Below are 12,282 nucleotides of genomic sequence, written 5' to 3' on the forward strand. Positions count from 1 at the left end.
GCATACACCTGCGAGGCATCCTGCACGTCTGCTCAAGTCACAATGATCCATTACCTTCGGTTTATAGCGACAACGAGAGCCGCAGGCACATTCTACCAGTCAGTGGTGGTGCGCCGAGATATCGTTGTGGACCTTGAACCTGAGGGCCAACATGGTTCAAATGCTAATTATTCCTTCAGAACATACTAATGCACATGTCCTGTGAATATGAACTTTCCTATCTCTAGTCTTTCAAGGTGTTCTGTTTTTATGAAGATGAGCGTATATATAAAATTAACAAAAGCGGATAAATAAGGTTGATGTTATGCCATAAGACGTGTGATAGGAAATTCCGAATAATATACTGTTCATTTGTTTCCTTTCGAGAAAAAGTTGCCGGCACTGCGTACCGTTACGTACAAAACACTGGATATAAATAACAACAACAACAACAACAACAAAGAAAACAACAATACTAATACTTCTGGTGCAGTCTCCTGACAGAAGGTTGTTGCGAGGAGTAGTGTAGTGCTGGTTAGCACTATTGAGCTGTTGCTGTCATGTGGCAGCTGTTTAGTTGTCAGTGTTAAGTAGTTCACTGTGTGGAGCAATGACGTTGACTGTGGGTCATCCGACTCATTTGGAGTCGTTTTAAGGAACAGTCGTCGTGCGTCGTGATTGCTGTGTGTTCGAACCTGTCTGTGTGCAGCTGTTCTGTGAAGCGACTGAGCGTGCGAAGCGAAGTGAAAGTGAGGCCTATCAATCAGGATTATCGCCCGTCCAATTTAATATCAGTGGTTTGCTGCTACTGTGAGGACAAGAGACTTATATATAGACAGCAATTAGGGAACTGTCGTCATTCATTCTCAAATTTTTTTGTGCATGTGTGCTAATTGGTTATCCGTCATTAAATTTGATCCACAAATCAGAGTGTTTGATTCGTAACAGTATTGACTGTTTTAACTTTCTTGGAAACCAAACCAAACCAAACCAAAACCAAAAGAAGATCAATCAGTGTTGCCAATATTGAGAGGCTAGTCATAAACTTCACCTAGTTAAGCAAGTTTTGTCCTTTTCTTTGAATGTATTATTACCTTTCTGCTTCCATAAAGCCAATGGTGCAATAATGTATAAATACAAATGTGTGGAACATACGCAGATCAATAGAGATATAGACTACATATGTCTGGCAACAGTACCTTCAACAACTGAAGAATAACATTAATAATGGGCTAATGTCAGTTATGTTTCATCTGATCTAATACATTGTGCGAGAAATAACATTCCAGAAACGTTTTTAGAATTCTAACTCCTACCAAGTTTATAACTCACGTTATGACCCGTTGCATTAATAATAATGCCTTTGCCTCATCGTCCTTTCTTTACTGTCTGTGCATGTTGACGATGATCAGCACAAGCGTGCTTTATGAGGCGGAAGTCACAAATTGATTCTTGATGAAGTTCTTACAGTTTCTTTCTTGTCACCGGCCGGGTTAGCCGTGCATTTAGGAGCGCGCAGCTGTGAGCTTGCATCCGGGAGATAGTGGGTTCGAACTCCACAGTCGGCAGCCCTGAAGATGGTTTTCCGTGGTTTCCCATTTTCACACCAGGCAAATGCTGGGGCTGTACCTTAATTAAGGCCACGGTCGCTTCTTTCCCATTCCTAGGCCTCTGCTATCCTATCGTCGCCGTAAGACCTATCTGTGTCGGTGCGACGTAAAGAAATTCTAAAAAAAAAAAAAAAAAATCTTGTCTTACAGGAATATCTCAGTATGAATTTTACGAAATAAGAAAACTACTGTACGATTGATACTGCGTCCAGTAGTAAGAGGGAGACTTGGCCGGGTCTGTCACGCCTATACCGCGAGCTCCGGGAACCTAAAGAATTCTAAAACAACTTGATCCTTCAAAATATTCGGAAAATAAAAGTATTTGAAAATTATATTTTGATTGAGTTTTATGGAGAATCATTTTTCCAAAGAAACTTCTATCAAGGGAGTTAATCAAAATTCATTGTTCCATGCTTACTTATAATTTATTGTTCGAGTTTGAATTTAGAACTATAATATAGGCCTATTCTAACTTGCAACTGAGACCTTCCTTAGCCCAAGACAGACAGACAGGGAATTAAAATAATGTTATTACAATTTCTGCTTACCCTAGACACGACGAATACTAAATGACAGAAATTTATTGATTCAGCCTGAAGAAAATAAATAAATAAATAAATAAATAAATAAATAAATAAATAAATAAATAAATAAATAAATAAATAAATAAATAAATAAATAAATAAATAAATAAATAAATAAATAAATAAATAAATAAATAAATAAATAAATAATTAAATAAATAAATAATTAAATAATTAAATAAATAAATAAATAAATAATTGGAAGAAACAACCTTTACATCGTTCTATGCTGTACGATGATGAAAGCGGGTGGAGCGGGGTGGACATAGGATATTTAATTCGTAAGTTGGAAGTAACAACCATGAAAGTAGCGGAATGTTTGCTGGTAAAATAGGTGGGAACAGTGGCAGGATGGTACTACGAATAAGGATATAATGGCTTAGTTGTAAATAAACTCGAAGTTTGAAGCTGTACACATAAACCGGCTTCGATGGTGGGGCCATGTGAAGTGAATGGAGGAGATTACCTAGTAAAATAACGGGATCGGCCATGGAGAGCAAGAGAAGTAGAGGAAGACAAAGGTAATGATCGGTGGACTCAGTCTGTAATTATTTATAAGAGGTATGGAACTAAACGGGACCATACACAAATAGAGGAGTTTGGAGGCGCTTAACTAATTCCAGAGGTTTGCGGACTGTACACTGAAAGCATACGTCTATAACGAATGTAAATGAAAATAATATTGGTGGTTTTTCGTCCCGGTGACTACTTATGGTTTTCGGAGAATCCGACTTGTCAGAATTTTGCCGCGTAGGAGTTCTTTAATATGCTTGTATACCTACCGCCAGGAAGATGACGTATTTTATCACTTTCAGATGCCATCGGACTGAGCTGTATCCAACTCGCCTCCATGGGCTCAGAGGGCCTGCCAGCGCTTTTCTGTCTGAGCCACACAGCCCAGCCATATATAAAACACTTGCTTTCATTTATATAGTTGTAAAAGACCGTAACATTTTGTCTAGTGTGTAACAGTAAGGAAAAATGTGGTTTTTATAGGGTTGAATGCTCAATACTAGTGTTTATGGTAAGATTCGCCAATATTTTCATTTATTGACATCACCGGAACTCCCTGTCTTTTTTCCAGGATCCTTTACCTCCGGAACCATGGGATGGAGTTCTTGATGCCGACAATGAGGGTGCAGATTGTTTACAAACTAGATCAATTAGTGGACGTGCAGTTGTTGGGAAAGAAGACTGCCTCTTCCTCAATGTGTACACCAAAAGGGTAAGGTCTGCAGTCATACTACTATCAATAAGTTCGTGGACTGGCACCTACAGTATAGGCAACACAGTATGCACCTGTGTACGTACGACAATCAACATGTTCGTGGACTGGCGCTAACAGTTCAAGGATTACATAGTCCTTTGGCCTGCCTATTCGCGTCTTTTTCCCGTCGTGGTGATTCTGGTGATTTCGACTAAATCGTCTCAAACGTTGCGCTAAGACATTTTCCTAATTTTTGGCAGAACTTAAATTTCGCTCGTTACTCAAATTTCGACATTCTCAGTTTCCGCCGCTGACATTCAATTACCTCCCACAGCAGAAACTGTATTTCTGCTTATACTGTATGCACGCAACAGCGTCTTGCTGGGACTAGCGAAAAACTGTGGTGCAAACTCTCCGTTGTAGTGCACCACAGCGACACTAGACGGCCAGTCGACGAACTTAATGACTCTACTACGCATAAACCGGTCACAGTAATTTATTCATAACACTTACCTTCCCATAACATGATATCACATTCGCATTCAAGCCAATTCCAAATATCCTTTTCACTAGATCCCATGTTTATTTCAGAAATTGGCCAGCGTTTTATTTTTACATTATTATTATTATTATTATTATTATTATTATTATTATTATTATTATTATTATTATTATTACATCTATTACTTTTGACTTAAAATGATATGTTTCATTTAGTAAATTATTTCAACTATCAATAAGAAGGGCTACGCGATCCATCTCCTTTTTTTTTTGCTAGGGGCTTTACGTCGCACCGACACAGATAGGTCTTATGGCAACGATGGGATAGGAAAGGCCTAGGAGTTGAAAGGAAGCGGCCGTGGCCTTAATTAAGGTACATCCCCAGCATTTGCCTGGTGTGAAAATGGGAAACCACGGAAAACCATCTTCAGCGCTGCAGATAGTGGGATTTGAACCCACTATCTCCCGAATGCGAGCTCACAGCTGCGCGCTCCTAACCGCACGGCCAACTCGCCCGGTGATTCATCTCCTATAAGTATTAAAATTATATACAGAAAGTTCCTTCTGACAGTTTTTAGTCCACGGCGTGCACGGAACAGTTAGGTTTTGATGAGATAAAAGTTACACAATATCAACTTGAATTTATCAAAACATTGTGTGGGTAAAATAAATGGCGGAATTGGACACCATTTCTTCTGAGGCCGACATTCAGCTCATTAATATAACATTTTCACATACTATCACCAGCAATAGAATGATTAACATAACAGATCTTTGTGCGTAGGATGTGATTTCGATCATAGCCTATTTGTCGTCCGTGGTCACATACTTGTTGATTTATACTAAATTCTTTTCGGCTCTCTGTTTAACGTCATACAAAACCCACAATTTTTGAGGTATCAGGAAAGGAAAGGGGGGGGGAGGGAGGAGGTGGTTATTGTTTTAAGGGGACGCACAAGTAAGCAGCTATCCCCTCGTAACATTAATAAAAGAAGAAAACAGAGGGTTCAGCCCCTTCTAAGAATGAGGGGCACGGTGAGAGAAAGGACAGGGCAACGAAGGGTGTGAAGTTCAGACTTTCTCCGTCTCTCAAATCTAATGCCATTTGGGTCAGAAGGGAGCAAGCAATGGCTGCCGGCCCATAAGGTCACAAAGCCACGTACCCCTCTTAAGGTACATAAGAATTTTGACTCTTAATACATTATAAGCAAGTTTTAAGTTTTAAGCTCCTTTAAGTTCATGAGAAGCGTGACAAGTACTTCTAAATCTGGCTTCAGGACAGAGTTTAACATCGTATGTACACTGACTGACAGAGCAAATGCAACACCAAGAAGGAGTGGTCAGAACTTTATGCCAATTGCAGGGTAGACTGACGTCACTGAGGTATGCTCATGATGTGAAATGCGCCGCTGTGCTGCGCATGTAGCCAACGATAAATGGGACACGGCGTTGGCGAATGGCCCACTTCGTACCGTGATTTCTCAGCCGACAGTCATTGTAGAACGTGTTGTCGTGTGCCACAGGACACGTGAATAGCTACGAATGCCAGGCCGCTGTCAACGGAGGCATTTCCAGCAGACAGACGACTTTACGAGGGGTATGGTGATCGGGCTGAGAAGGGCAGGTTGGTCGCTTCGTCAAATCGCAGCCGATACCCGTAGGGATGTGTCGACGGTGCAGCGCCTGTGGCGAGGATGGTTGGCGCAGGGACATGTGGCACGTGCGAGGGGTCCAGGCGCAGCCCGAGTGACGTCAGCACGCGAGGATCGGCGCATCCGCCGCCAAGCGGTGGCAGCCCCGCACGCCACGTCAACCGCCATTCTTCAGCATGTGCAAGACACCCTGGCTGTTCCAATATCGACCAGAACAATTTCCCGTCGATTGGTTGAAGGAGGCCTGCACTCCCGGCGTCCGCTCAGAAGACTACTATTGACTCCACAGCATAGACGTGCACGCCTGGCATGGTGCCGGGCTAGAGCGACTTGGATGAGGGAATGGCGGAACGTCGTGTTCTGCGATGAGTCACGCTTCTGTTCTGTCAGTGATAGTCACCGCAGACGAGTGTGGCGTCGGCGTGGAGAAAGGTCAAATCCGGCAGTAACTGTGGAGCGCCCTACCGCTAGACAACGCGGCATCATGGTTTGGGGCGCTATTGCGTATGATTCCACGTCACCTCTAGTGCGTATTGAAGGCACGTTAAATGCCCACCGCTACGTGCAGCATGTGCTGCGGCCGGTGGCACTCCCGTACCTTCAGGGGCTGCCCAATGCTCTGTTTCAGCAGGATAATGCCCGCCCACACACTGCTCGCATCTCCCAACAGGCTCTACGAGGTGTACAGATGCTTCCGTGGCCAGCGTACTCTCCGGATCTCTCACCAATCGAACACGTGTGGGATCTCATTGGACGCCGTTTGCAAACTCTGCCCCAGCCTCGTACGGACGACCAACTGTGGCAAATGGTTGACAGAGAATGGAGAACCATCCCTCAGGACACCATCCGCACTCTTATTGACTCTGTACCTCGACGTGTTTCTGCGTGCATCGCCGCTCGCGGTGGTCCTACATCCTACTGAGTCGATGCCGTGTCATTGTGTAACCTGCATATCGGTTTGAAATAAACATCAATTATTCTTCCGTGCCGACTCTGTTTTTTCCCCAACTTTCATCCCTTTCGAACCACTCCTCCTTGGTCTTGCATTTGCTCTGTCAGTCAGTGTATAAGCTGTCGGTCACACTCCCCATATAACCGCACAGCAGTCAGTACCTGGTCTCCATATGTTGCTAATGGCTATGTTTCTTGGAGAAGAGGCATGTTGTAATGGGAGGACTTCGGTCACAAGCAAACTGTGGTCGAGATGGGTGGCAGGCAACTCTCTGGAGAAATAAAACTACACAGTTTGACTTTTATTTCTGAATGTGTGTTACACTTGAAAATAATTATAACCATACCATACCAATCCAATGACTACCATGGAAAGTGAAAGGAATTTCTCTACATTAAATATACTAAAGATATTCCTGAGAAATGCAATGACAACTCACAGGCTAAATGCACTGGCTATTCTCTCCATAGAAAAGAATGGAATTCTGATATCTGTAAGCAAGTGATAGAGTGATTTGTCATAGCTAAATAAAAAAGGGTGGATCTGCTAAGTAAGTATTAATTACTAGGTAATCCAAGGAGTGTCTTAAGCCTCACCCAGGGGCCATGGGATGGTCGTCCATGCATCGGGACTGGTAGGAATGAATTTTGTTAGTACACACCTATCAGCAAAATAGAGCACCCACAGTACCACACAATATTGAGTTCATGAAGAGTAAAATCCTACTCTCTAATACCTGTTAATATCCCTAGCAGCCAGGACGGGCGTTAAAGTACCAGTAGTACACTACTGGGCATCAAAGCTACAACTCCAAAAAGGACGTGTTCCATCGCAACCAACTTATTGGATAGAATACCCATTATATACAGTTGGAATGGTTACTACTGCAGCTCGATACGACGTACATAACATGGAGAAATCAGCACTGCGTGGCTCCACCATGGGCGGCAATAACCGCTGCTGAACGACGTGGTATTGAGAGGAAGAGACTTAATATATCCATCTGAGGTTATCTACGCCCATGCTACTTCGATGAGTGCCTGAAGTCCATCCGTTGCCGCTGCGGATTTCCTGTGGCAGGCCAGTCGTCGTCCGACCATATAATAATTTCGTGTGGCTATTTCTAGCCGAGTGCAGCCCTTGTAAGGCAGACCCTCCAATGAGGGTGGGCGGCATCTGCCGTGTGTAGGTAACTGCGTGTTATTGTGGTGGAGGATAGTGTTATGTGTGGTGTGTGAGTTGCAGGGATGTTGGGGACAGCACAAACACCCAGTCCCCGGGCCATTGGAATTAACCAATGTAGGTTAAAATCCCCGACCCGGCCGGGAATCGAACCCGGGACCCTCTGAACCGAAGGCCAGTACGCTGACTATTCAGCCAACGAGTCGGACGTCGTCCGACCATGAACAACATGCTTCTGATGAACGAGATATCCGTTGACCGCGCAGGCCATGGAAGCAGTATGACATTTTGGTTATCCAGGAATCGCCGGACGTTGTGTGTCACATGCGGTCCCTGCGAGCAGAAGTGAGACTCGTCGGAGAAGACGGTGACATGCCATTTGTCCCTGCCACCCGTCCCTCCAGGCCCGACATTCCACGCAAACCAGCTGCCGCAGGAGCCTGTGGTGATTAGTCAGTGGCAGCCGCAGTAATGGGTGCCTGGACAAGATGACTCGCTGCTGCGGACGGAGAACCATGCGCACACAGGTTGATTTACCACATGCCTGATGTTTATTTATTTATTTATTTATTTATTTATTTATTTATTTATTTATTTATTTACTTACTGACTTGTTTTACATGGCGTGGCTCAGGCTATGAAGCCTGCTGTTATGCCAAACCATCTTATATCCAATACATTGTACAAACTACATAGTATTAAGATTTCTAATTACATATAATTAATTATAAAATTAAACTTAAGTAATAGTTATAAACAAAAGGTAAATTTCTGAGAGTCACTATTAAAAACATTAAATACTAATTTCTTAAGTCTATGTACCATTTATAACATTTTTAAATACATTTCTACTGTGTATATGTCTAATTACAGCCGGAAGGGAATTCCAAGAGCGTATGGTTGCAGGTATGAATGAGTTGCCGTACCCGGTCGTGCGGTAAATTGGGAAGCTCAGCAGGGAAGAGGTTTCTGACCTTGTAGGTATACTGTTTGGAGACGTCAAGTATTTAAGGCCCATTCTCAGATAACTTGGTTTGTCTGTACGGAGAATGTTGTGAACAAGCGAGACAGAGTGAAGGTTTCTCCTCTCCGCCAAATATAGCCACGACAGCTGTTCAAGACAAGGTGATATATGACAATACCTGGGCATATTTAGTACAAAACGGATGCATATATTATAAGCCCGCTGAAGTTTAGCGTTAAGTGTGGTGTTTAGGTTGTTGTATATTGCGTTACCATAATCGAAGATCGGTAGAATCAAGCTTTGAACAAGTAACTTTCTCGTGTTTAGTGGAAGGAGATCCCGTAAACGTTTAAGAGAGTGCAAAGAAAAGAATACTCGTTGGCATATTTTCGTCGTGTGCTCCGTCCAGTTTAAGTACTTATCAAACATGAGGCCAAGATTTTTTAGTTTCGTTTATTTGTATTGGTGTTGCGTGGAATAGGATTGGGGGAATTTTAACACTTTTCAGTTTGGTATGATTATTTTTGAATCCTATTATGATTGCTTGTGTTTTGAATGGATTGACTTTAAGAGAATAATTTTTAGTCCAGTCTTTTATATTTTCCAGGTCGTCGTTTAGTTTGTTAATGTCTAGTTGGAAGTCTTTCGGGTTTGTATGCATATAACGTTGAATATCATCTGCATACAAATGGTATTTGCACATTTTTATATGTTCTGGCAGGTCATTTAAGTACAATGAAAATAGCAGTGGCGCTAGACCACTGCCCTGAACTACGCCAACTTCAGTTTGTTGCCAGTGTGATACTTTCGTACCTGCTGACACGCACTGCTGCCGTCCAATTAAATAAGAGTGCAGCCACGTCAGTGCGCTCGAAGAAAATTTTTGTGCTTGTAGCTTAGCTGATAATATTTCCCTGTCCACACAGTCAAATGCTTTCCTTAGGTCTAAAAGTACAAGGATTGTCATTTGTCCGTTGTTCATGCCTGCTTGAATGTCATTTGTGACTTTTAGTAGTGCTGTGGTTGTGGTGTGATTAAGTCTAAATCCTGACTGGTATTTGTCGAGTAAATTGTGTTTGTTAAAGTAATTTGTCATCTGCTTGTGAATTACCTTTTCTAATATTTTACTAAGACAAGGAAGTATGCAAATTGGTCGAAAGTCTTCGGGTTTTGTTGGATTATCGATTTTTATTATCGGTCGTATTATGGCACTTTTCCATATATTGGGAAAGATTCCTGTCATGAGTGAGGTATTTATTATGTGTGTAATTGTTGGGAGAACAATTTCAGAGAGTCTTTTAATTAATGTCAAATTTATTCCGTCACATCCTGTACCCTTTGACTTTATTTCATGAATTACTTCTCTGGCGTCATTAAGAGTTACATGTGAAAAATAAAGTTCTTCTCCATCGTGTTTTCTTTTCGTATGTAGTCTGTCGATTGTTTCCCTTTTAGTTCGTTCGTCTGTATGTGAATTTTGTGAGCAGAAATATTTATTTAATTCGTCTAATGGCAAGTCAGTGTTGTTTTCGTCGGTTTTATTTTTTGTCAAACCAATGTTCCGAAGAATTTTCCAAACATTATCAGAATTGTTATTTGTTAAGATTTCATGTGTGTGGCGTATCTTAGCATTTCTGATGGTCTGAGTTGTGTTACGCAATTTTTTGTACTTTTCGAAATTGTCTGCGGTTGGATTTTTTCTATAATATTTGTAAGCTGCATTTCTTTCCTCCATTTTTCCCGTATGTCTTGCGTCAGCCAAGGTGATGGTTTTCGTTTCACTCGTGCTGTCCGTATGGGGGCGTGTTTGTCATACAGTCCTAAAAGTAGTTCGTTAAACAAGGTTATTTTGTCGTTAATGTCATGTCATGCATGTTGTGCCACGGTGTTTTGAGTGCGTCCTCAATGAACGCCTCTTCGTTTAGGCTTTTGAAGTCTCGATAAGAAATGAATTTAGACTCAAATTTGGGGCATTTCAGTGAGTAAGTTGCGTAAATAAAGTCATGTTGCGAAAGTCCGGGAGCTGGCTGTTGTCCGTAAGTCTGCATTCTGTCAGTATTGTTTGTAACAATTAAATCCAGTAGTGTATGGGAAGTAGCTGTGTGGTGTGTAGGATTTAGGGGAAGGATCGTCATATTGAGTGAGGTAAGCATGCTTTTGAGTCGTCTAGATTCAGCAGAGTCACATTTTATCATGTCAGAATTAAAGTCACCCATTAAAATAACATGCTCATACCTAGGTAATAGGTTCTGTAGTGCTTCCTCCAGGTCTTCGATATATCTCGTCTTCGGTGCACGATACACAACACCCAGTAAACACTTAACACTGCGAATTTGTAATTCAATAAATAGGAACTCCGGCCCGTTGTGAAATTCACTTGGTGTTTTGCGTAATTCTTTGAATTTTATATCCTTGCGCAGATATATCCCTACGCCTACCCCACCTTTTCCTACTCTATCGTTTATCAGCGTGTAACCCTCCGTATGTACTAGTGAAGACGGGATACTTGGTTTCAACCACGACTCAGATATTAATATGGCATGGGAGTTATTGTGAGAGAATATGTCTGAGAATTCAGTGAAATGGGAAAGAAGGCTCTGTGTGTTCACGTAGCCCACCTGCGGAGAGCCTGGGAGTACAGGAGGAATGTCGCTGGGGCAGCCAGCAGTGGTTTGGGAAGGGGTGGTTGTAGTTTGACCGGTCTGCGCTTCGGGAGGGGAGGTTTGCAGGCTGTAATTGGAGACATTTGTTTCCTTTAACCTAAGAAAAGACAACTTGACAGTTTCTAAAAGCTAACTGAACTAGTTACCTGGAATTTAGTTAAGCCTAATCTAAGTTATCAATTAAATTTAACAGAAATTTACAATTCTAGGTATTTTCCTATTGAATTGCAGTTATCGCCTAGTTTTAGCTTAGGCTCATGATTAACTAATGCTGTTTAGTTCTTGGCGATTTGTGACCCGAATTTTCCTGTCACCTCGTTTCACTATCACTGTTCCGTCCTTCGACCACGTATTGTTTAGGCCGTACTTCGAAATTGCCTTCTGGAGAAGCCTGTAGTCTCAGGGGAGTTAGATCTTCTCAGATAGTTTTGTTTGTGCCCTTCAGTTTTTTCTTGTTTGTGAACATTGCATTTCTCTTCCGATAGGACACAAACTGCACTATTATTGGTCTCGGACGACCGCCTTCTCTTTTCCCTACCCTGTGTGACCTATCAATGTGTTCTAGACTGAGATCGACCCCAATTTCCTCAGCAATATTTAAAATTATGTCGTCCGTGTTTTCATGTGCGGACTCTGCTACACCGAACACTCGCAAGCACTGGCGCTCCGTCGGTCTTCTTCTGTAACTGGGACCCTAGTCTCTTTATGATTTTGTCCCTATCTTCGAGACCACTCCGCAAGTCTTCAATTATCTTAGTATGCTAGGAAAAGGATTAGCGTCACAAATCGTTTACACTGCGAAAGTACACCTTCAAACTTAACGTTAATCAGGAGCCTTGCCTTGTCCGACTATGCACTGTCCGCCATTGGGACACCTGCCAGTGTGTTTGATATGGCTGTGCAGTTTGTGACCACAATGCGTACCAGATGATGATGATGCTTGTTGTTTAAAAGGGCCTAACATTTAGGTCATCGGCTCCTAATGGTA

The 12,282-nt window shown here is 42.3% G+C and overlaps 1 protein-coding gene across 2 annotated transcripts in view; it reads left to right on the forward strand.

Annotated features, from left to right (window-relative positions):
- The window catches only part of LOC136877310 (juvenile hormone esterase), a 129,978-nt gene that overhangs the window by 17,985 nt on the left and 99,711 nt on the right, over positions 1-12,282 (forward strand). For both annotated transcript variants that reach the window (XM_067151244.2, XM_067151243.2), the window contains exon 2: positions 3,258-3,398. In XM_067151244.2, coding sequence (XP_067007345.2) covers positions 3,258-3,398 — 141 coding nt within the window. The remainder of the gene's footprint in view (positions 1-3,257; positions 3,399-12,282) is intronic.

The sequence above is a fragment of the Anabrus simplex genome, chromosome 7 (assembly GCF_040414725.1).
Source record: "Anabrus simplex isolate iqAnaSimp1 chromosome 7, ASM4041472v1, whole genome shotgun sequence".
Taxonomy (NCBI): Eukaryota; Metazoa; Arthropoda; class Insecta; order Orthoptera; family Tettigoniidae; genus Anabrus; species Anabrus simplex.